Here is a 21,800-nt window from a genome sequence, read left to right as displayed (position 1 = left end):
TGGTGATTAAACTAACAAAAATCCAATATACTCATAAAAGTTCGATCATACATTCCACAGAATTACAGCCCCACTGTAGGTTGTATCAACCCAGCTTTGCCCAGTCCTATGAAGACTTTTCCACTGCATTTCAGGTGAATTCAAACTAACTGACACTGTGAATGTTTCAACTTCCACAGAATGTCTTTAATATCTTCTTCAATAAACTTGTTTTGGAGGCACAAAATTCCAAAGTTTGTCATCACATTAAATTACTTTCATGCAATTAATTACAGACTAACCACATAACGAACCCATTTTAGTGTTACTTACCTTAAGAAGGAAAAGCCCATCACATTAGAATTTTATGCAAAAAGTAATACTCCATTTTTTTTAATTTCAAACCTAGATAAAGTCTAATCCAGTCTAACACTTCTAGTACTTTTACTATAAAAAACTGAAATGCCACATTACATTCATACTGCCCTATCACTCCAACAGTACTTTATGCACAATGAATATACAAACCAAAAATACTTTAAAACATTTTCGGCAGAAAAGTATTAAGAAAATTACAAAAAATGCTCATGCAAGGAGCCTGCCTGAGCTTCCATCTGTTTATTTCCTCTGTTCAAGCAACTGCAATGGAGACTTTTCCACCCTGAAAATCCTACAAATACTTGCTTTCTTCTGATTTCTTTGAGTGACAGCAAGATATGATGGGATAATTTTAAAAAAATTATGTAATATTTTTTGATCCAGAGATCTTTGGTTCTGTGTGACTAAGGACTTGGGCTCGAGTCTGCACACACACAAGGTATGGGTTAGAAGCACAAGAACAGCTGTTATTGAAAAGATGAACGGTTCATCAGTATTTTTTCTGTGGTGCTTAGTGGCAGCTGCTCCAGAGTGCAAAGCCTTGCAATTCGTCTAAATTGGTATGCCTTTACACCTCTGGTGAGTTGGGGAGGAAGAAATTTATCCTTCCTGAGCAGCTGATATTCAACTACCAATGGTTTCATACTTTCAGAGGCATTGTTTCATTCCTCTGTGCACAGAAAAAAAGGGCAACCGATACCTATTCCACTGGTTCCTTTGTAAATGAACCTTAGGAGCAAAAAGTCATTCATACACTGAATGCTGTTTCATGTAAGTGTCATTTGCATCTATAGACCCCTTCAGCCATCCAGCTCCTTTCTAGACTCTAAGATTAAAGTAGGTGGGGAGAAGGAAGAAATTTCCAGCTGTAACCAAAACCTATGTACCAAAATGTCCAATATCCTACAACTCTATCAAGATAATACTATGTTGTAAAGAATAGCAAAGTAATCAAGGCTATGCAATTTCCTGTTGTGAATGGCTGTACTAAAAATATTGATCAGGATGGGCAAGAGAGTGCCAACTTGCACACAGAAAAGACTGACTTTCCTACATAAATTGTTACCAAATTTCACCTACCGTATCTGCAGCTGTAAGGTTAATGCCCAAGCCTCCAGCCCTTGTACTTAACAGGAACACAAAAATATCATTCCTGTAGAGGAAAGAGATTGATCCCCATTATTTTGTGCAAGAAATAACCACCAAAGTAATTTTTTTGATCCATATGAAATGATCAGGGCTATTTCTATTACTTGAACACTTCAGAACATTTTGTGCTTTTCATTTATAGTCAAGGAAAAAACATCTGAAAGAATGAAAGAAGTTGATCTACAAATGAGGACTGTCTGAACATGCAAACATTCAATTTGCAATAGCAGTTTATTAATCTGTATCAAAACAAACCAGGGCTTTTTTATCTTGCCCACACTGGTAATTAGGATTTCATATGGACAAAGAACAATTTATTTTTCACAGAACTGACCTGATGTTAAAAAAATCTTGCCCTAACAATGCTCAACTAATAAAAAAAGGAAAAATAAATGTCAACACTGTATGATGCAAATTTGGTTCTAAATTTGGTGCTTTGAATAGAACAAACAAAGAGACAGGTCTATACGTAGCACGACCAAGTACTGATGAAAACTCAAGTGGTAACAGCAAAATCAAAGTTTCTGCTAAGGTTGAGACCATATTAGTAACTCTGGAGGGTCAGCAGTATTTAAGTGTTCAACACCATTTGGATCTGTGAACAGGCTGATACAAAGTGGACAATACTCTAGTAATGACTCCAAAGATGTTAACATACTGCCCTTCAACAGTGAGAGCAAGGCTCTTTGCTTAAGAGAAGACAGTCTGCAATGCCACATCCTTTTGGTATTATGATGTCTAAAAAACCTAGCAAATGTAAAATCAGTAAAGCACCAGAAATGCCTGTTGAATGAGCAGTGTGGGACATATCTTTCCTAACTAACTATGTGTAGGCAGTGTCCTTGTAAGTCCACTCATCAAACCTAAAGGGTCTTTCTTGCCCTCCCAGGAGGAAGCGTGGGTAGGATCACAGGTTGTTATGCATATGCTAGTACAGCTCAACAAACTAAGGGGTTTGGAATCCACATCCTTGAAGGTCAAGTAGAACTGACTATTTTCTCAGGACTCAAACTTCAAGACATTCACAAGTAGCTGGTGAGGCTGTATCATAGAAATAGACCTCAAAGAACTCGTTCCGGTTAAAGATAAGATTTTGGTCCATTTCCACCCCACCCCCCCCGCCAAGAAATTGCCAAAAGACAACAAAATAACTATGAAAACTGTGAATTAGCACACACACAAAAAGCACCAGGAACTCTAAAATTAGAAATAGAAGGTTTCTGACATTCTAAAACCTAAGGGTACAAAAATGTACACTGATCTACGGGAGGAACTAAAGCCAAACTGTCAATCTTCATACTTTTTCTGAAGGTATAAAAAGCCAAAGGAGTCAATGGGTGCCTGTTTGTACTGTAGGAAATCCTTGGCCATTAAATCTTTTCACTGTCGTAACAACAGTGGAACCTGCGTATAGGCAGTCACCTGAACATCCAGCTGTGATATGCTTCTCGAAATGCCATATGGGAAGGAAAGTGGACAGAGCCACAGACTACGAGAACGAATTATCATCCCATAGCTATATATTTTCTACACCTTGCTAGGATATCCTGCAGGATAGTTTAGTCTCAGTCAGGCTTTTTTTCCTGGAAATATTTCTCATAAGTAAACCATGTATAAGAGGAATTTAACTAACGTTCTAATAGGAATTCTTGTTTAAACTGGCTGACCTATATTTCAAGGGGATTTCCTGCTGAAATTAATTTTTTTCTTCAGTTGTTTTACTTATGAATAAAACCAAATTCTGTTCATTAATAAAATAGGTTTTTTTCACTTCATTTGGTTAAAGGATCTTACAGAACGAAGAGTCAGGATTCCAGGAGGACGTAATAACCTGCAAGGAGCTTGTTTCTGACACCTGGAAACAGCCAGAAAGGTATTGCCTGGTCCTCTCACTTCAGTTATTCGGCACATGTTCAAGTTTTATTGCTTTGAGGAGTTCACTAGAAGACTCATCATTGCAACACAGTCCTTCAGGTCTTTAAGCACCATGAACCAGTGAACTGAAAGGCCTCAACTCCTATCTTCAGCTATGATACTTTGGGACCACTGATGCAAGGAACTTTAGTCTAGAATGTTGCTTTCACCCTGCAATGAGCAACTGTATGAACCTAACTCCTCTGAAAAAGGAAAGCGACCTTCTTACAAGTTTACTCAATATTCAGGAAGGATATCCTTACTGTGAACTACCATACCAAAGCAATATCATATCAAGACATATCTCATGATTCAAAGGAAACTTAATAACCATAAATTCAATCATTATAAATAATGCACCATAATGTGCTTATAAAAATTGCCAGAATCCATTTTGGTTTACTAAATGAAAAGCATTATCCTTCTTTCTAGCTAATAAAATCCCTGGTTTATCTTTTATATATTAATTTAAGATTTCTTAGTAAGACATGGTTAAATAATTTGTTTTGCAGAAAACTAGGTCACTTTCAATACTTTAGCATATGCAAGATTTTCAATCTCATCTTTACAGTGTCAATTGTCAGAGCATTTAATAACCAATGAACATTTGCTGCCTCTCTACTGAGCTTATTTATAAGCAATAGCCTATTTGGATTGTCAAGAAGGACAATAGGTGGCTGCACTAAAATTGCTTCCAAAACTCTTTCACAGATAACAAATTCCTAAATACAACTGGATTCACATCAACAGCAGTGACTACTGGTTAGAACCACATAGAAACTGCTTCAGATAAATGAGGTCAATTTGATATCAGGAAAGATAAGTGCAGATTTCACTTATTTCCATTACATCTTATGCCAACTTCTATGTACACACATTTTAGCACAAACACACCTTATAAAAATACATTACCTGTTCTGAAAATCTGCTACCATGTCCCTTCGTTCAGAAATCTTTGAAGAACCATCCAATCTCATGTAGGTATGTTTCCTATAAACCATGTATTCCTGCAAATAACATACACCAGAAAAATACAGTTGTTCTTGAAATTGTTCAATCTTGATTCTTCCAGAAAATAAACCCAAAACACAATAAAAGCAGAATTGCTACTTAAAATAATAAATTCCCTAAATGTCATTAACAAACGTGCTGTAAGCAATCTTACGTAAGCAATACTTGGTAATTATACAATTCATAAATTAAAGCTACTCTATCATATGTCAGCTTTTACATTTCATGTAAGAGATAAATTGCAATGTGAGCTCAGAGTTGGGGATATGTTTGCTGCACTGCAGACAATGGGATGGTACATGCCTTTTCCTATAAACAAATAGGTAAACAAAAATCATTAAAATGGGAAATTTGTTTTCACAGAGCATAAATTTTTACTAAATCTCAAGCTTTCACTGTGCAAGCAAACCTTTCCAAACAAACCAACTGCGCCCACTCCCTGCTGATTTTATACCGTTTGAGTAGTGTTTTTATAACCTCAGTGTTGTATCTAATGTCTGTCCAGGCTTTATCTCACCAGTAAAGAGCCTGTAAATGTCACCACATACAAGAACACTTTGAATATTACACTAGTGTGTCAGCCCAGAGCTCATGCCAAGCAGTAGAACTGAAACCATTGCCTGAGACACAAGTCAAATGGCATCAACTTTGCTACAGGCAAAGGCTTTTTCCAACGAGAGACTTTTTTCATGCACACAAAGCTCTAAAAGCTATACAAATATCCCCAGAGTTTCTCCAGAAAGATACCCTCTGGGGTATTTAAACAATGTGATCCTTGCTTGGCTGAGGAGATGCAACAATTACTGGTTACATTAGTTAGGTTTAACCCTACTGGTGGTGCATGAGTTTTTTTAAGATGCTGTGAATGCAAATGAAGACAGAAAGGAGCAGCTGGTGCTTCAGCACCAAGAAGTATTGGATTCATCTTGCTCCAAGCCACCAAGTTCAGCAGACACAGAACTGATGTGTTGTGAGAACAGTGCTTCTACTCCAATAAACCTGACAGTACCATGCTCAGTTCTCCTTTTCACCTATCCTTCAGGGCTCCTGATCCTTTTTTGTTCTGCTTCACTACTGCAGAAATGGCGAAAGAGCTGCTGTACTATAAGGAACCTGAGAAAAACACTGCAGTAGTGGAAGCAAACTTCACTGTAAGGCAGATGAGAGAGAAAATCAGATAAATAAAATAGTGTGGAAATGGCCAAAGCCACACTTTAACTAACCTTACAAAACAGAGCTCATGGCTAGTATGCTTTCTGGAGTACAACAACAGAAGTTCAAAGCAGAAAACAGCTACTTCATCATGCAGATAAACAAGCCCTAATATACTATTAGTTTATTCAATTTTTATGACAGGTTTCAGTCATCAACTAAAACCAGAGAGATACAGTTGTCAGTTAGGCACTATGTCACTTTTTCTCCAGATTTGATCCATCTTTTTTCTATTATCACAAGGACCTTTTCCTTTTATTTCTTTGTTACTGTCTTTATCTGCCTCTATGATAATTCAACCTTTCAATGTCTTGATTTAGTCTTCCCTCATCTATTAACCTTCTCTTCATTATCTGTCTTCTAAACAAACTTCAGCACAAATAGAAAACAACTTCTTTCATTCCATCAGGTGCATTTATCCTTATTCCAGACTTTAGACATTTGCACTAAGGCACAGAATACAAAAGAATAAGCTATTCTACACCTGCAATACTGGCATTCACAGACTGTTCCCCAGCTCTGCAAACTAGCTTAGTACCTTAGCCTTCAGCTAATCTTATAACAGGTTCTGGTCTGCCTCCATACACCTTTCTTTGATCAAGACATACTTCGCAGTAGTTTAACAGTGCTCATATGAAACATCCTTTTTTTGGGGGAACTAGTTTTGTCCAGTACTTTCCCAAATATTAACAGTACAATCTTTCAATTCAGAAAAAAAGAAAAAAAAGGCCACATTCATACTACAGTTCTCAGGAGTTCAGTGCTTTGATCACTCACAGAAATTGGATGCTTTTATCTAAAGAGAGAACTCTGATAGCAAACTATTTAATGAATAATACACCTGGTCTCTACTGTAATTGTGGAAGGCACTTGATGACTGCTCATTTTTCTAGTTCCCACAAGGAGTGATGGAGTGGGGTGGGGGAAGCCTCTCAGGGAGACTTCAGTTTCATACAGAGATCCTTATATTAGACCTGCTTGAAAAATCTACCTGCCAATCTTGTTTAGTGTAAGGGGTCATCAAGCAACCAGAAGCATCAATCTAGGAAAAATAATGAAAGTGGCCCTTCCAACAGAGCACCTATACAGGAAATGAACAACACATGACAACCCGAGTACTGTAAGAATGCAGTGCTCCTAAAGCCAGTGCTCTTTGGGCTTCCACACTGATACTTTCTCAGAAACTATAAAATGTTTTCCCTTCATGTTATTTCATAGTCCAAATTAAGCACTCTTATGTTTTAACACAACTAATAAACTTTATGTAGAACATAAAAAATACATTTTACTTCATGCAGAATATAATTTGACCTCTCATCTCATGAATGCAATCTAACTGCCACTGAAATCATGGACAATTACTCTCATAGGAGAAAACAATCACATGGAGAAAAAATCTTAAAAAGCATGAAATACACATCAGCAACAGTACTGAAATTATGCTTTATCCTCTTCTGTTAAAAGAAAATAATTCTCCTCTTTGTATTTATATCTGTTATTTTATAATGGTTGAACTAAGCAGAAGCTCTTCAGCTGAAGCTACATCAAACAAACTTTGTAAACAACGTGCTTTGTGCTCTCTGCCCTGCAAAGATTAGTCAGTATAATATTGTTCCAGTTACATCAGTGCAGTACAAATACACTGAAAAAAAAAGACATCTTGTGTTTTTTCATATTCAAGTAGGCAGATGGGATGTATTTTGGTATCTCAGGTAAGGAAAAAAAAAAATCTAGAGATACACAACTTTTGCAAGGATTTTCTTACAAATTGAGTCCTTACTTGATTTTTAGCTTGCTTAACTTCAGCTTCTGTTACTTGGGTGGGGAGAAAGAAAAACAGAGGACTTGGTACGTGGCTTACTTGTGTAATAAAACCCAACAAAAGAGGTTGAACATTCAGAAGGTGAAACAGCAAAATTATGTGCTCACAAGCCTTTAAAATGGAATGCTAAGAGAAGAGACAGGAGCACTGAACACTCAGCTTTATGAGCTTCACGGTGTAATGCCAGGTGTCAACAAACCTACAGCATGTCCAACATTCGCCAAAAGAAGAGGCATACAAAGCAATGCTGGGCAAAGTGCCAAAACACAGAATTGCAACCATGCAAGTTCTGTTTTTCCTCACAGCAGCAAAAACAAAATTCAGCTTGTGATTTGTTATTGAACTATTAACTGCTGACCTTAAAATGCACTCTTGTTCATACAGAACTCATGACTTAGGCAGCTATTTATTCACGCTTCTCACATTTTCTCTTCAGTTTATTGTGGAGAAGACAGTATCCCTAGCTTTGGTGGCATGGCTGCTCATCAAATACTGTTTTATTTTTCTTCAGAGGCAGACTGACTATTTAAATAATGAGTAATGACTTAATTCTTAATTTATTTCCTACTGTATGTGCCAGAGAACCTCAGTGTTTACCAAACTTCTGCAGAGGAACAGGATGATAGAGGGAAACAGTAAAAGTCTGTGAAATTACAAGCAACATAAACAGTGTAGAATTAATCACTGTTCTCCCTCTTCCTTCCACTAAAAGGACATGTGAACATCAAATGAAAATAGAATGAAGCAGTTCAAAACTAGCAAAAGAGAATAATTAAACCACGCAACCCCTTGCCACAGGGCAGTGCAAATGTCAACATCTAACAATGTGTCAAGATGCAACTGAACAATTCCATGGAGAATCCGTGTTGGACTTACTGAATATACAGGAGGCACATTTAGATCAGAAAGCCCTTGAGCTGCAAACTGCTGGAGAATGAGCATCTAATTGTGAAGCACCACTATTCTTGTACATTTTCCCCATACCATCTGTTGTTATACACTGGTATAGAGTGTATAACAGTGTATAAATGTTTTACACTATAACACTAGGTCAGACCTTAGGTCCAACTTTGTATGGCAGTTCTTATATTCTTGTATTAATGCATTTACTGGGTATTCTACAGTTATAGCAATTTTATGTCAGGTTTGCCGCATTCAAATTACAGTACTTTCTCCAAAACATCATTGCTAATCTCCATCTTCAAAATTTGCCTTCTGTAAGCTATAGGTCTCCTACCTCTAGTAAGTCAATCATCCTCGTCATCTGGGAATAAATAAGAACTCTGTGTCCTTGAGATTTCAGCCGTGTCAACAGAAGATCAAGAGCATGAAGTTTTCCACTGTCAGTGATCAAACTCTCTTTGTCTAAAAAGACATAGAAGAAAAGCAGGTAACTAATAAAGCAAAACCAGATACATGCAACAAGTTCTAAGATTTCCTAATACTTCACTGCATTGTAAGCCCTAAAATAATGAAGTGTGATGGAAAAAACTGCAATATCCCGCCTGGCAGACACTTAAAATCACACTGTTTATTTTATATATATATATAAAAACTGCTTATAAGATACATATATATATACATATATACATATATACAAACACATACACTAACAATAACTTTTGTTTGCTGGAACAGGAGCATATAAACATACCCACCTGGCAAAATCTCATCACAAATTGACCTCCTCACAAGTATGGACTGAATAATTTTTTTTGGACAGTCATTTCCCCCATCTAAGGATTTATTCTGACGAGATCAATATGCCTTGACACTTAAAGAAATGTTTTCCACTTCACATGTGAAAATGCTGTCCTTTGCACATTTGCTGCTACCTGCTGCTAATCTTTACATCTATCCTCCACAGATCAAACCCCTCACCAACACAGAAAGTGAAAAATAGTTCTCTAGGTCACTGTAAAATAACAATCCCCTCACAGCCTTTTCTTCTTCTTCCCTGCCCTCTGGTTTTTGGAGTTTTTTTGCTTTTCTTTTGTTTTGTTTAAGAAATATTTCCAGATGGCAACCTTTTCAGTCACTTCAGATTTTACACTTCATGTCCTCTCTACTTCAGCACTGCTCATGAAGTGTTTTTCAGGAAGGAGATCTTCCTGTTTGTACATTCTGTACGTAAACTTCAGTAAACAATACACTGCTGTTGAAAGAGGATGAAGAGAAATTTTCTTCCAAAAAATTATCTGTTGGAAAGGCCATTGATGCTTCTTTATTCTTTTGGATGTCTGAACTTAGGTTTACAGCCAAAACGGAAAGCTGGTAACCGCAGATGGTAACCACAGAACCCAAGTATTTTCAACACGTCTAGCAGGTAACACTTCTGCACACTTCTTGCTGCACAGAACAAATTAACTCATGGGCTGAAGAAAATGCAGCTTTCTCTAAGGCAGTTAACTGTCTTGTCCAACGTCCCAATCAAAAAAAAAGTTATATACAAAAATTCTTTCACTTGACCACCATGCCTTTTAATACAGGTTCATACTAGTGGAATAGAGGAGTATAGACCACTCGACAGCCCTCCTAAAAACATTTTACAAGTATAGCAAGGAACAAAGTACCCAAGTGATGTGCTGTGCAATGATATGGCATAATTTCAATTATTTGTGGAGCAACTGGCACTACTCAAGGTTCTTCTTTTGGACAAAGGTTTTTAAAAACAGAAGAGAACTTTATAATAGCAGAGAAAGGCACAGTACCCAGCGACTTGCTGAAGCTGTAAAAACAAGGCACGTTTCTCTCTTGTCCTTCCAATAGTGAAGAAGAATTAGTCAGCGCTAGTTGCTTTTACCCAGAAAGATGGTGGATTCTTAACACTTTGGTATATTAATCATGTTCTCTTTCAAAAACATCCTTTAGTTTAAATATAAATAACAGACTTAATGCTGGAATTAGTGGAATCTACATTAGGACATTAGAAGACGCAGCCTACAGTCTCCATTCTGAAATTAAAACAATGTGAGTTTGAGTATTGTTTAAAATTAGTAGCTGCTCCATTTGCACTATAATTCAATGCTGTGAATGCTCTCTCTTTGGGTAATTTTACAGCCATGCACCTGCAATTCACTAGCTAACAACCCAAGACTAGAGAGGTCTGCTCTTTCTTACTTCTCTGCCTATCTAGTCACTGTTTTTTCTCCCATTAGCAACTACCTTAGGGAATCCATTAGCTGGAGAGCCAAGCCAAGAAGATACTTTAAGGAAAACTCAAGCCCACACATCAGGCTGGCATTTGTTCTAAGTGCAGAACAACATATAATGTTGCACTCATCTCTAGGACAGGATTTGGTCTCATTTACATATAAATCGCTAATAGTTTCATGCATTCTTTTAAGGAAAACCAGATTCTGGACTTAGGCAGTTAAGCAAAATAGAAATGACTTCGGGTTATTTGGTTTTAAAACACATCTATGGAAGCAAAAAACTGCACAGTAGCAATGTTTAATCATTATACAAAATGTTATTATTTCCTTTAAATCCATACAGCCATGACATTCTGCTTTTATTCTAATTGGTTAGCTTGCTATTTCAGAATGAATTAAACTGAGTGAAGTTACATGAAAAGTCTAGATATACATGACAAACTAACATGGTTATTAACCAAAAGCCATCTGACTGGAAGAAACTCAGAGAACAAATAGGATCTGTTCAAAAGTCAGTCTCAACAGGATCAGATTAACATATTAGCAAGTTTCCAAAAGAAAAATGCTACTGTTTTTCTCACAAAGGCATGAATAGGTAGAATTAAGCTTTGCTAACTGGAAATGATGCGTGTCCTTTGCTGCTGGCTCCTGAGGTCTCCATTGTGTAAGTTACTATTTTTAAATAGCAATGAAATGCAAATTACAAGTAAAGAACTTATTTGCAGATGGTCTGAAAAGTTAGCAACTTTTTAACAGTTCATAAACTCATCCAATATCTCAGCAGCAGAGCAGACTGCACTGGTGAGAAAGTTATTGGGGTTTTTTTAGCAATGCAAATCGATACTACCAAAAAGAGATTTATGGTCTCTGGAAGAGAAAACCATTTGTCTTTAAACTGGCACCTTTAAGCGTGCTATCCTGGTGCCATTGTGTTTTCCAAGATCAAATATTTTTGCATGCTGAAAGCCTGCCACCTAGTGCTTCAAAGGACACGTTCTGAAAAGTGGTAACGGAAAATGTAAATTATTCATGCCATCTTCAGAAAACACCACAATTATTCAAAAGAGGAAAAAAAGAAGTGCCTTCCGCCTCTAGTTTCTCTCACTTCTATTTATAATTTTCTTTTACCTTGTGTGAAGAAAAAGGCAACCTACTTTTTAAAACAGGATATCCAAAATTTGCAATTCTACATCTTTTATTTTTAATGATCGCCAATAACTTCCAGTGACAATGACAATGATTTTTTTTGGTTGGTTGGTTGGTTTGGTTGGGGGTTTTTTGTTTGGTTGGTTTGGTGGGTTTTTTTGGTCTTTTTTTTTTTTTTTTTTAATAGCATCAAAGGAACTTCTAAAATTTTAAGTCAGTCAGGAGACAGAGATCCTGTACTACACAACAAAGAGCTCTCCCTAGGACACAATTTTTGGGTTCTTCAGCACTGTATGAAACAAACAAGAAAAAGCAAAAAGAAAGTAACTTTCAAATCATACTGTACGGCTTTCAGTCTGAAAAAATACCCCACAATCGAACCTCCAGCCACGCAGGGATATGGACATAAATTATCTACAAGGGGATACAGTGGGCCTGGGAAGAATAGTTACAAATGATTATGACTCAGAATAACCCTTGTCAGGAGTTCTAGCTGATGACTGTATCTGGGCTAAGCGCTCTCTGGAGAATGAGAAAAAGTGCCTCTGGACATGCAAAAGGCAGAGGAAAGAGAGATAAAGCCTGGGTTCCAGTTGACACCCCTGGTTCCCCTCCCGACAGTCTGCACGGCACAATGGGGTCAGTGAGGAGCTAGCTGGCTCTCACAGTAAACAGCCAGCGAGGCCGGTGCTTTTTATCGATACTAAAAGGACTCAGACACTTCCTGCCATTTAATCCAGGACCATTTTTCTTTCAAAGAACAGGAAAAGCCTCAAGAGATTCCCACAGTGATCACAGTCGAGCCTGCTGCCAGGGTACTGGGAACACCGAGTCTGGTCGAGAGAACAGATCAGGGTTTAGGAGAGGGAAGTATCCCCTTTTCATCTGTCACCTATTTTCCATAGAGCTTCACAGCTACCATTCCAATTGACACTTGCTAGACTTTAGCCTTGCAAATGGTTCCTTCAGCACATCAGTCACTTTCTGTAAGGCACTGTGCCTACTTCTGCACGTATAAACACAGTTGTCCTGTTTTGGTTTGTGCCCTCTCTTCTTAGAGTAAGTTTGGATTTGAATGCTACTTTCCACCTAATTAAAACACAGCCGTACAAAACTACGTTTTCAACCCATCGTTAGCTCCAACACTTCCCAAATTAAGCCAGCTTTACATAACACATCACAACCACCTTCTCATCCAAATTCGGTTGTACTTTGACAATTTGCCTAACCTTGCACCTATGCACTCACTCCTGTAAGCTTCTTGTATCCCATCTTTATTCCTCTAAGAATTTTTGCTGGTAAAAAGGTTCATCGGCTTAAAATGGAAGTCTTTTCAAGAGAATGCAGCCCTGTGTCTATTCTGCACTGCTACTTTTCTTCATTTCTCTATCCATGCCTTCTCCTTTAATTTGTCCCTTTAAATTTCCCTTTTTACTGCTACAGAGATTAATTTTCTGTTTTCAAGTAATTAACAAACAATTAAAAGAATTTCTGAAGAAACCATAAAGCCATGAACTATTACTGAACTATTAAGCTAATGCAAGCCCATGAAAAACGGTTTCTCCATTACATAGATACAAACATGCATGCGCTTCAAAATAACTCCACTTACGAGGTACTTTCTTAAACTGGACTGTAGCAAGCAAAAGGCCATTTTCCTTTTACTGTACTAACTTCCCCTGCCAAACATCCTTGACCCAAAAGGGTCTGGGAATAACTTCGCATCTGGCAGCGTAAGCTGTTTTTCCTTTTGGCTGTCTGTCAGATCTCTAGCACTTTGTGCAGAACTCTGCTCACTGCTCAGGACCATCTTCCGACAGCTAGAGCATGTCTGGCCAATGAAAGTCACTGCAGTACTCGGCAATCAAATTCTAGGAGATCTTGGATTACTTAAGCGTAATTCTAGGAAAAAATTAAGTACATTTACTTTACTGGTACAATCGTACTTTTTCGCACTTTACCAGGAAATATGAATAAGTCTTCTTTATTCCAACTGAAATTCAGTAAATCCCTCATGACTTGTTTTCCAGACAATTTCTTCTGACCTTGGTCCTCAAATCCATCCTTCTCATGGTAGACTGCTACAAGTAATTTTAATCTTTTCACTAGGTCGACCAGTGAAGATCTCTCAGGACAATATGAAGTTCTTCCAACACTCTAATAGGCAAGGTATGATCGTAACTTTTCCTGCAACCTTCTTATTTCCATCCTCAAAATAGTATTTGGTTGTGAGAGCAGGCTGTGCAAGTCTAGTAAGCAAGTCTGTCTACAGTAATTTGGACGGCTGCAAAGAGATGCTTGTAAGCATTAGAAAGCCTGTATTAGACTTTTTCGGTAACCATCAACAGCTTTACCTCAGACAGAGGATGCAAAATCACAGTCTACTGTAAGATAGCAGGGCTAACTTTCACTCAGAAGGGAAAATAAACACAGCCACCCCCAATCCCTCTAAAAGCCCATAAGCTTAGCATAACCAAGCATAAATTACCCCCAAAGAGCAGATGCCCTTTTTTATCTCATCTGTTCCATGACAACCTCCAAATTTACCTGGTATCCTGATAAAAGACCAGCCATTCTGAGGCCTGATCCCTAACAGCCCTCCTGGATGCTCTGGGAAGAATTGGGAGCATTGCTTCAGCCAGTCAGCTGCTAGCTCAGGGGATCCATGGAGTACACACTGCTTTGCTTCAAGACTTCCTCCTTCCCTTAGTGCCCTGCGCTCGTATTCTGCACTTCGGTCATTGCAGTAGAACTCCAGTGGCACAGCTGTTACCTACAAGTAAAATAATAATAATCAATAGTCTTGTTCAGATTTCCCCTCATCCCTAAATCCCCAGTTCAGGTACCTTACCACTGGATCAAATTTTAGAAGTCAAATCATTACTGAAATGTACAAATGAAAACACAATCTTTGGCTGAGCTTAAAACAAGTGAAAATGCAACATCTCTCCACACCATAAAAAACACCATAAGAAAAACCAGGTACAGAATACTTGCCTGTTAATAAACTGTGCTAGTTGTTACACAACTGAGTGCAAAGCTGAAAGTAAAAGAGTAATATCCTTGCTGCACCTCTCCTTTTGCCAAGATTTCTTTTATTTATTTGTTTATTTTTAGTTTTGCCCTTCACATTCAAGTATTTATCTCACTAGCCAAGATGGGATTTACATATCCTTAACAGAAATTAGAAAGGAAAAAAACAAACAGAAAAACAGCTCTGTTTTGGAACAGCACATTTCTTGGGCTTTACAGCTGTTTTGAACAGAAGTGCTCTTTTTCTTGTGGCATTCTATGAATCCTATGCCCTATTACCTGTTTTAGTATATACGACCTAGCTGGACAGACCAGTGTTACAAACATAGGAACTGTGATTTCGTGCCATGTGAGCTCTTCTGGAATGACTCCATCAGTTTAACTCCCCCTTGTTCTGTCCCATCCACCCAAATCTGTACAGACTGGAAGGTCCACATTAGCCAAACAGCTGGATGCCAATGGCCGTAAGGTCCTCGAGTAAAGTCTGTTCCAGCAGACAAGGTTGTGCGTTGTACAATCTACAGCTTTCTCTTATGTTGCCCTTACCATGGTAAGGGACAACAATCAGAAGCAAAACTGAGCCATGGTAGATAGCAGGACAGACTGCTCTGCTAGGTTTTTCTTCAGGTGTTTCACCAAGAGTTAAATCATACGATCCAAAGTAAACACAGTTTCAATACTTTCACACAAACAAATGCAGAACAATTCACTATCTAGTTGAAGAATCTCTCAAAAAAAAACCCCTGCAGATTACCAACTTCTATCTTTTCTGAACATAAGTCTGTTTTGGGCCAACATTCTGGTGTATTTACATAATCTATTTATAACCAAGTTTACAAAAGGAAGCTAGTAGAAACTTTTACATACTATCTAGACACTTAATGTGTTGTAAACTCACATAGAAATGAAACTAAAATTTTACTATTAGATAATTAGCCTAAAATTTTACTATTAGGCAATTAACCTTATAGCATAGGCTTGTAACAAAGAAATTCAAAATGCTGTGACAATTTCTTCATCAATATAAGAAGAAAATTATCATTACTCTAGAAAACATTGTTGCTTTTATTTCAGAAGTACAATGAAAAAAAAATCCTCCATGTGAAGTCATGTAAGTTAAAAACATTGTCATGAATCCTAACAGTGTGCAAAATGACATATTTAGGAAAAGCAATGTAACAAACAAAAAGGAACAGAGGAAATCAATCTTGTGAAAGTTTTCACACTTGAAAAAAGGCGCTGGGGGTGCATAGGAAGAAACAGTACAGGAGATTGTGGAGTTTGATGGTGAACAGCAGGCAGTAGAGTTTGTGCAGAATTAAGTAGGGTGGGAATTAGTGTGATAATGGAACAACTGAAACATTAAACACAGTAAAAGAACCAGATGAAAAGCTTCTATGTATTTGAAGAGGGTTTAGATTTTTGTTCCAGCTTACTCTAGTGTGATATAACTGCTACGCATTATATCATGCAAATGAAAACATTTTAACAGCTTAACTAAATTATAAGCAATAAATAGTTTAAATATTGCAGTTTAGAAGTGTAGGGTGGAGGGAGCAACTCATACCTCAGGACTGCCTGGTATCTTAGATGCTGGTTGTACTCCCCTGAACATTTATCTTTGAGCTAACTGAAAGTAACAGGTATTAAAAAAGATCTAGGTGGAAAGCTGTGATCCAGACTTGTTTTACAGGAGTTCTTCTCATAGGAATAAATTAATCTCACAGAGATTTCTCTTTGCAAGGGCAAACAATTGTTTAAACAAATTCATGAGCACAATGACAGCCCAGATTGGAAAAAAAAAAAAACCAACGAAAAAGCATACAAAATATTTACAGTAACAGTAAAATCATTGTTTTGCAAGATGCCAAGAGCTATTTTTAAACCAGGCATGCTTATGGGTCTACACACACAGCCACGTGAAACATTGCAAAGTGAAAGGAACTGTGTTAAGACTTTGTACCCATTTCCATACCTAAAAGAGTAGGTAGCTATCCCTGTACTGCCACTTCCACTCAAGGCACAGCTCTGACCCTGACCTTTGTGAGAGAGGTCAAAACCTCTCTCAAAATGCAAAAAATTTAAAATGCAGGCAAATTCTGTCACCTGAATATTGCTGTATACTGCAGATGATGGTACAGACTTAGGTTCTTTAAGAGGCACTATTCACCATCACATTTCAGTTCATATTTCTAAACTGAATAGATTGGATCAAGTACTCTTTCAAGCACAGACAACTTGCTACATTGATTTCCAGGACAGCCCTAGGACAGGCAGCCACTACACACAAAACAGAGCAGACTAATTTTTGACACATAAATATGCCTTATCTACTGAAATCAATATGGAGATTCATACACCAGGATTTTCACAAGAAAAACAAAGTCACTTCATAAGATTCTGCAAGCTACGTTTCAGTAATGCCTCACCTAAAGAAAGAGGTAGTAGGAGACAATCTCTATATAAAATCTGTGTGCCTCAATGCAATTTCTACATTAACAAGAACTAATCTTCCTACGTAACCTGTGTAACACTCACTGACATCTGAGGACAATAGACTATCACTTCTTTTTAAATGCAGACACACATTTCTAGAGTAGAGTCCTGTATCTTTTACGTGACCATACAAAAAAACCCAACACATTTCTGAAACAGACAAAAAAAAAATCTTTCATTCAAGCTTGTTCACTCTCCTCCCTCTCCTTTTTGTTGTGGTGCAGTTTTTCAAAGTTTTTTTCCCCCATGGAGTTTTTTTGGTGTGGTTTTACTCATAACAAAAGGTAAGGTAGTCCTTTGCACACTAAACCTTCCTATGCCAACATATTATTGTCAAACTGATTAATTGCAAGAGTCATGGTTCAGAAATACATCAAAAATATAATGTTAGTGATACATGAATGCATTGCCACATTACTTAGTTTAGTTAGGGCAATTGTAAAATGCTTCCTGCATTTATCCCCATGCAAAGTTAGCCTTTCAAACATTGCAAGATGCCCCAAATTACTTCTCAATACAATATTCCAGAGTGGCAGAGATCAACTGAAACTAAACCAGACAATTATACTTGAAAAGGAATGAATTAGCCTCCTAATGAGCATGCAAGATCCATCCTACAAATTACTTTTTCTATGATTTAGACCTGTCTGTACTCAGGAAAATTGCCTGCATAGAAAGAAAACACTGACCCCCAAACCCCAGTTGCTGCATAAACATACACTCCTATTTCTATCATTCGCTCCATTAACTTCCCAAAATTCATCACAGGTCAAACAACAACAGAAGGCTATAGTTTCTGAGAACATATGTGCTCTTTCTGCTGTTTCAGGTCTTCTACACTTCTGCCAAAAGTTTCTAACAAGCATAAAATTAAGTCTTTGTATTCCTAGGAACAAAATCCCATGTCTGCACTTAATCATTTTTATATACCAGCCAAGCCAAAACAGGTAACTTTTATTCATTAGAATACTGTCAGATATGATCTCTCCTCACCTTTCCCCTCCCCTTCATATGTAGCCTTCTAAGCCCCTCTCCTCCCTTCCTGCTTGAAGAATTCAACATATTCTTCACCCGTGATGCATATTTAGGTACAAAGAGTGACATATCAAAGGAATCTGAAGGTGAAGTGGGTTTCACAATTTAGTCTCAGAATAACCTCTTGTTCTCAAACCAGGTAGTATGTTGTAACTGAGAGGTGGTATTTGACTTCAAGCAGTTCAGTTGGATTTTTGGCCCCTAGAGCTGTTGGCACAGATGAATTCATATTGAGCAGCTGCATGTAGGCAAGAAACACAATGTCCTACTTGCCATCCACTCATCTCCAGATGTGAAAGTATAGCTGCACATCATTTGATGATGCCTACAGGAGTACCTTCAATAGTGACTAAAGAATACAACATCTGGATAGTACATTTTGTCCAGCTTTGTCAACATTCAACAACATGGAATACAATAGCCATAGGCTTATGAAGGTCTCTTGTGTCAGCCCAGGAAACTTCAGTTAAATTAATTTCAAAATTCACTCACTAGATGATGGACAACCCCAAGCAGTACCACTTCACATCCAAAAGACTTTAAAAAATGCCAACTTGCATAATCCTTATATATTGCAATTTGGTGTTTCCTTTTTGGAGCATAAGCTGACACAATGAGAGAAAACAAACATCCTTTCCAAAAAAGCATTGCTCCTCTGCCCACTTTGGCCATCAGAGTTCACCAAACAATCACCTCATTCTGTTCATATCATTACTAAATCTCCCCCTTGGATTACTGGGGAATAATTTACTTAACAATGTATTCTGTAATGTTACTGCTTTTGGTATTAGGAGAGAAAGTGAAATCTCTGTATCTCAGAACAACTCCTGTTGGGTGCATCGTACAACTTTCCTTTTCTCTTCAGTACACATTCCAGTCACTTCCCCTATGAAAAAACCCACTATTGAATACAGTAGCAAAAGGATATCCTCACAACAATTTTACCAAACCAAAAGAAAGTAATAGATCATTCTTTTCCTAAGACAAAACTCTAACAAGATTGAAAACACAATAGAAAATAGATAATTTACAACTTAACTTGGACTTACCCGTGGACTGGCTATGCACAGGAAGGATGGCAGCTCAGTCACCTGGCAGCATCGTACACATGAGGTAGCTGATTTCCTTCTATATATGACATGGTCTGAATAGCCAGTAACTGCTTTACAGTGGCTGCTGAACACAAGGTTCTGAAACAAAATTAAAATTCAGAAGTTACAGCGTCTTATAAAGAAATACTGCATTTAAACTTTGTACCCACCCATGAGGAAGACAAAGGACATTCACTATATATTTCTCTTTAAAAAAAGAAAACTCTACACATCTTTTGCAGTGACAATGTATAGGATTTTTGTGTAATTGTCAGAACACCCAAATCCTGAAATGGCTGAAATCAGAATAGCTCATATCAATACTTGTCTTTATACTCAGCTAGAACAAGAAACAAATTTTTCCTTCTTTAAACCTTTGGACCTTAGCTTTTCTAATGAAGGGAGTACAGGAATATTCTAGTAGGTCTGACCCTCAAGCTGTTTTCTAGCTACTCATTTATCTGTTCTGAATCATAACGAAATTTCGCAGAGAAAAAAAAGTAAGAATCTAAATGCGCCTGGACTGGTACATTGAGACTGAAATCTTTTCCAACCTTTTCTTTCTTTCTTTCCTGTGCAAAAGGGCTCTAAATTTTATATTGAAGACTTTCAAGGTGCTAACATGGTTACTCACACACATGAACACAACCATGTGTAAAACCTGCAATTTGCCACAATTGTATCAGTGTCCTTTTGATACAAAAAATATACTGACTCAGAAGTGGGGACACTGAGATGACAGTGCAGTTTAAAGAGACCTCTTTGAAGATGCTCAACTGTACACAGCAAAATAACAAAAAATTACATTTTCTTTGCTTGTGTCAGTTATATTTCCTTTTGTATTGTAAATATTTGCATCAATGAAATAAATTGCTTATAGATTAAGCCATTTTTGCCACTTAGTTTTTATTCTGGCTCTTCCTATATTCATAGAGGCCAACAGTTATATATTGTTACATTTAATTGTTTCCTATTAAGACCTTAATAGGTCCTGTTCAGGAGCTGCTTTATGCTGATGACGCCGCCCTTGTCGTCCACACAGAAGTAGCTCTGCAGCGTTTAACATCCTGCTTTGCAGACATTGCTGAGCTTTTTGGGCTGGAAGTCAGCTTAAAGAAGACAGAAATTCTCTATCAAGCTACACCTCAGAAGTCTTCCATCATGCCCACATCACCATTGGCCAATCAGAGCTCAAATCAGTCCAGCAGTTTAATTACCTAGGTAACCTCATCTCCTTGGATGGTAAGATTGATGGAGAGATAGACAACAGGTTAGCAAAGGCATATAGTGCTTTTGGAAAACTCCATAAAAGAGTCTGGTGAAATAAACACCTGAAGAAAAGTACCAAGATCAGTGTTTACAGAGCCATAGTGCTGTCTACTCTTTTATATGGATCCGAATCATGGGTCATCTACCGCCACCACCTGCGACTCCTAGAACGCTTCCATCAACGCTGCCTCTGTACAATCCTAAACATCCACTGGTCAGATTATGTGACCAATACATCTGTTCTAGAACAAGCAGCAATCAGAAGTATTGAGGCCATGTTGCTGAGAACACAGCTGTGCTGGGCAGGGCACGTCTCAAGGATGAAGGACCATCACCTCCCTAAGATCTTGCTCTATGGTGAACTTGCCACCAGCTGCTGCAAGAGAGGAGCCCCAAAGAGCAGATACAAGGATTCCCTGAAACAACATCTCAGCCTTGGCCATATTGATCAACATAACTGGTCTACTCTGGTCTCCAATTGGGAGGTCTGGAGACACACAGTCTATAACGCTGCTGATGCCTTTGAGAACGCACGCAGGATCACACTCGAGGAGAAAAGACAACACAGGAAGAATCGTGTCTTGCAGAATATACCACCCAAGGAGTCTTTCTGCTGTGCCTTTTGGAAATGGACATGTCTATCTCATATTGGCCTTTTTAGCCACCAGCACACTTGTAACAAACGCGGGTAGAGCCCTCCCTCAATCTTTGTTCGCGAAGTTCAGGCATGATAATTGTTTCCTATAGTATGCAGATCATTATTCTGCATACAATAGGTAACAAGCAATCATTTTAGATGCATTAAGCATCCACTGCCATAGGATCACAGGATGTGCCCTCCTGGAAATTCTAACAGTTCACTTAAGTAAAGAGTAAACAGGATCTAAAGCTTTGGCTGCCCCAGTTCCTAATGAACCAAAATTAATTGCATGCTACTTTTACTTCACAGAGTCTCCCAATATTCTAAAATCCCAGTGTTTGAAGTTCTAAACATCTGGGTACATGATAGAGGCAGAGTCCTTGTATGCCATGTCATACCCTGGATATACACATTTCTACACATGTCAAAAAATGCTAGAAAACATCCACAGTAGGAGTCTACTATGGATA

The 21,800-nt window shown here is 37.8% G+C and overlaps 1 protein-coding gene across 1 annotated transcript in view; it reads right to left on the bottom strand.

Annotated features, from left to right (window-relative positions):
- The window catches only part of INO80 (INO80 complex subunit), a 68,473-nt gene that overhangs the window by 7,885 nt on the left and 38,788 nt on the right, over nt 1-21,800 (bottom strand). Inside the window, exons 25-29 of the mRNA XM_027642271.1 lie at nt 19,380-19,520; nt 14,314-14,539; nt 8,703-8,830; nt 4,333-4,427; nt 1,438-1,510 (exon numbers count right to left, since the gene is read on the bottom strand). Of these exons, the coding sequence (XP_027498072.1) occupies nt 1,438-1,510; nt 4,333-4,427; nt 8,703-8,830; nt 14,314-14,539; nt 19,380-19,520 (663 nt within the window). The remainder of the gene's footprint in view (nt 1-1,437; nt 1,511-4,332; nt 4,428-8,702; nt 8,831-14,313; nt 14,540-19,379; nt 19,521-21,800) is intronic.

Source organism: Corapipo altera, unplaced genomic scaffold (assembly GCF_003945725.1).
Source record: "Corapipo altera isolate COAL_440 unplaced genomic scaffold, ASM394572v1 23b, whole genome shotgun sequence".
Lineage (NCBI taxonomy): Eukaryota > Metazoa > Chordata > Aves > Passeriformes > Pipridae > Corapipo > Corapipo altera.
The sequence above is the reverse complement of the archived record's forward strand: the minus strand, read 5'-3'. Positions and strand labels throughout refer to the sequence as shown.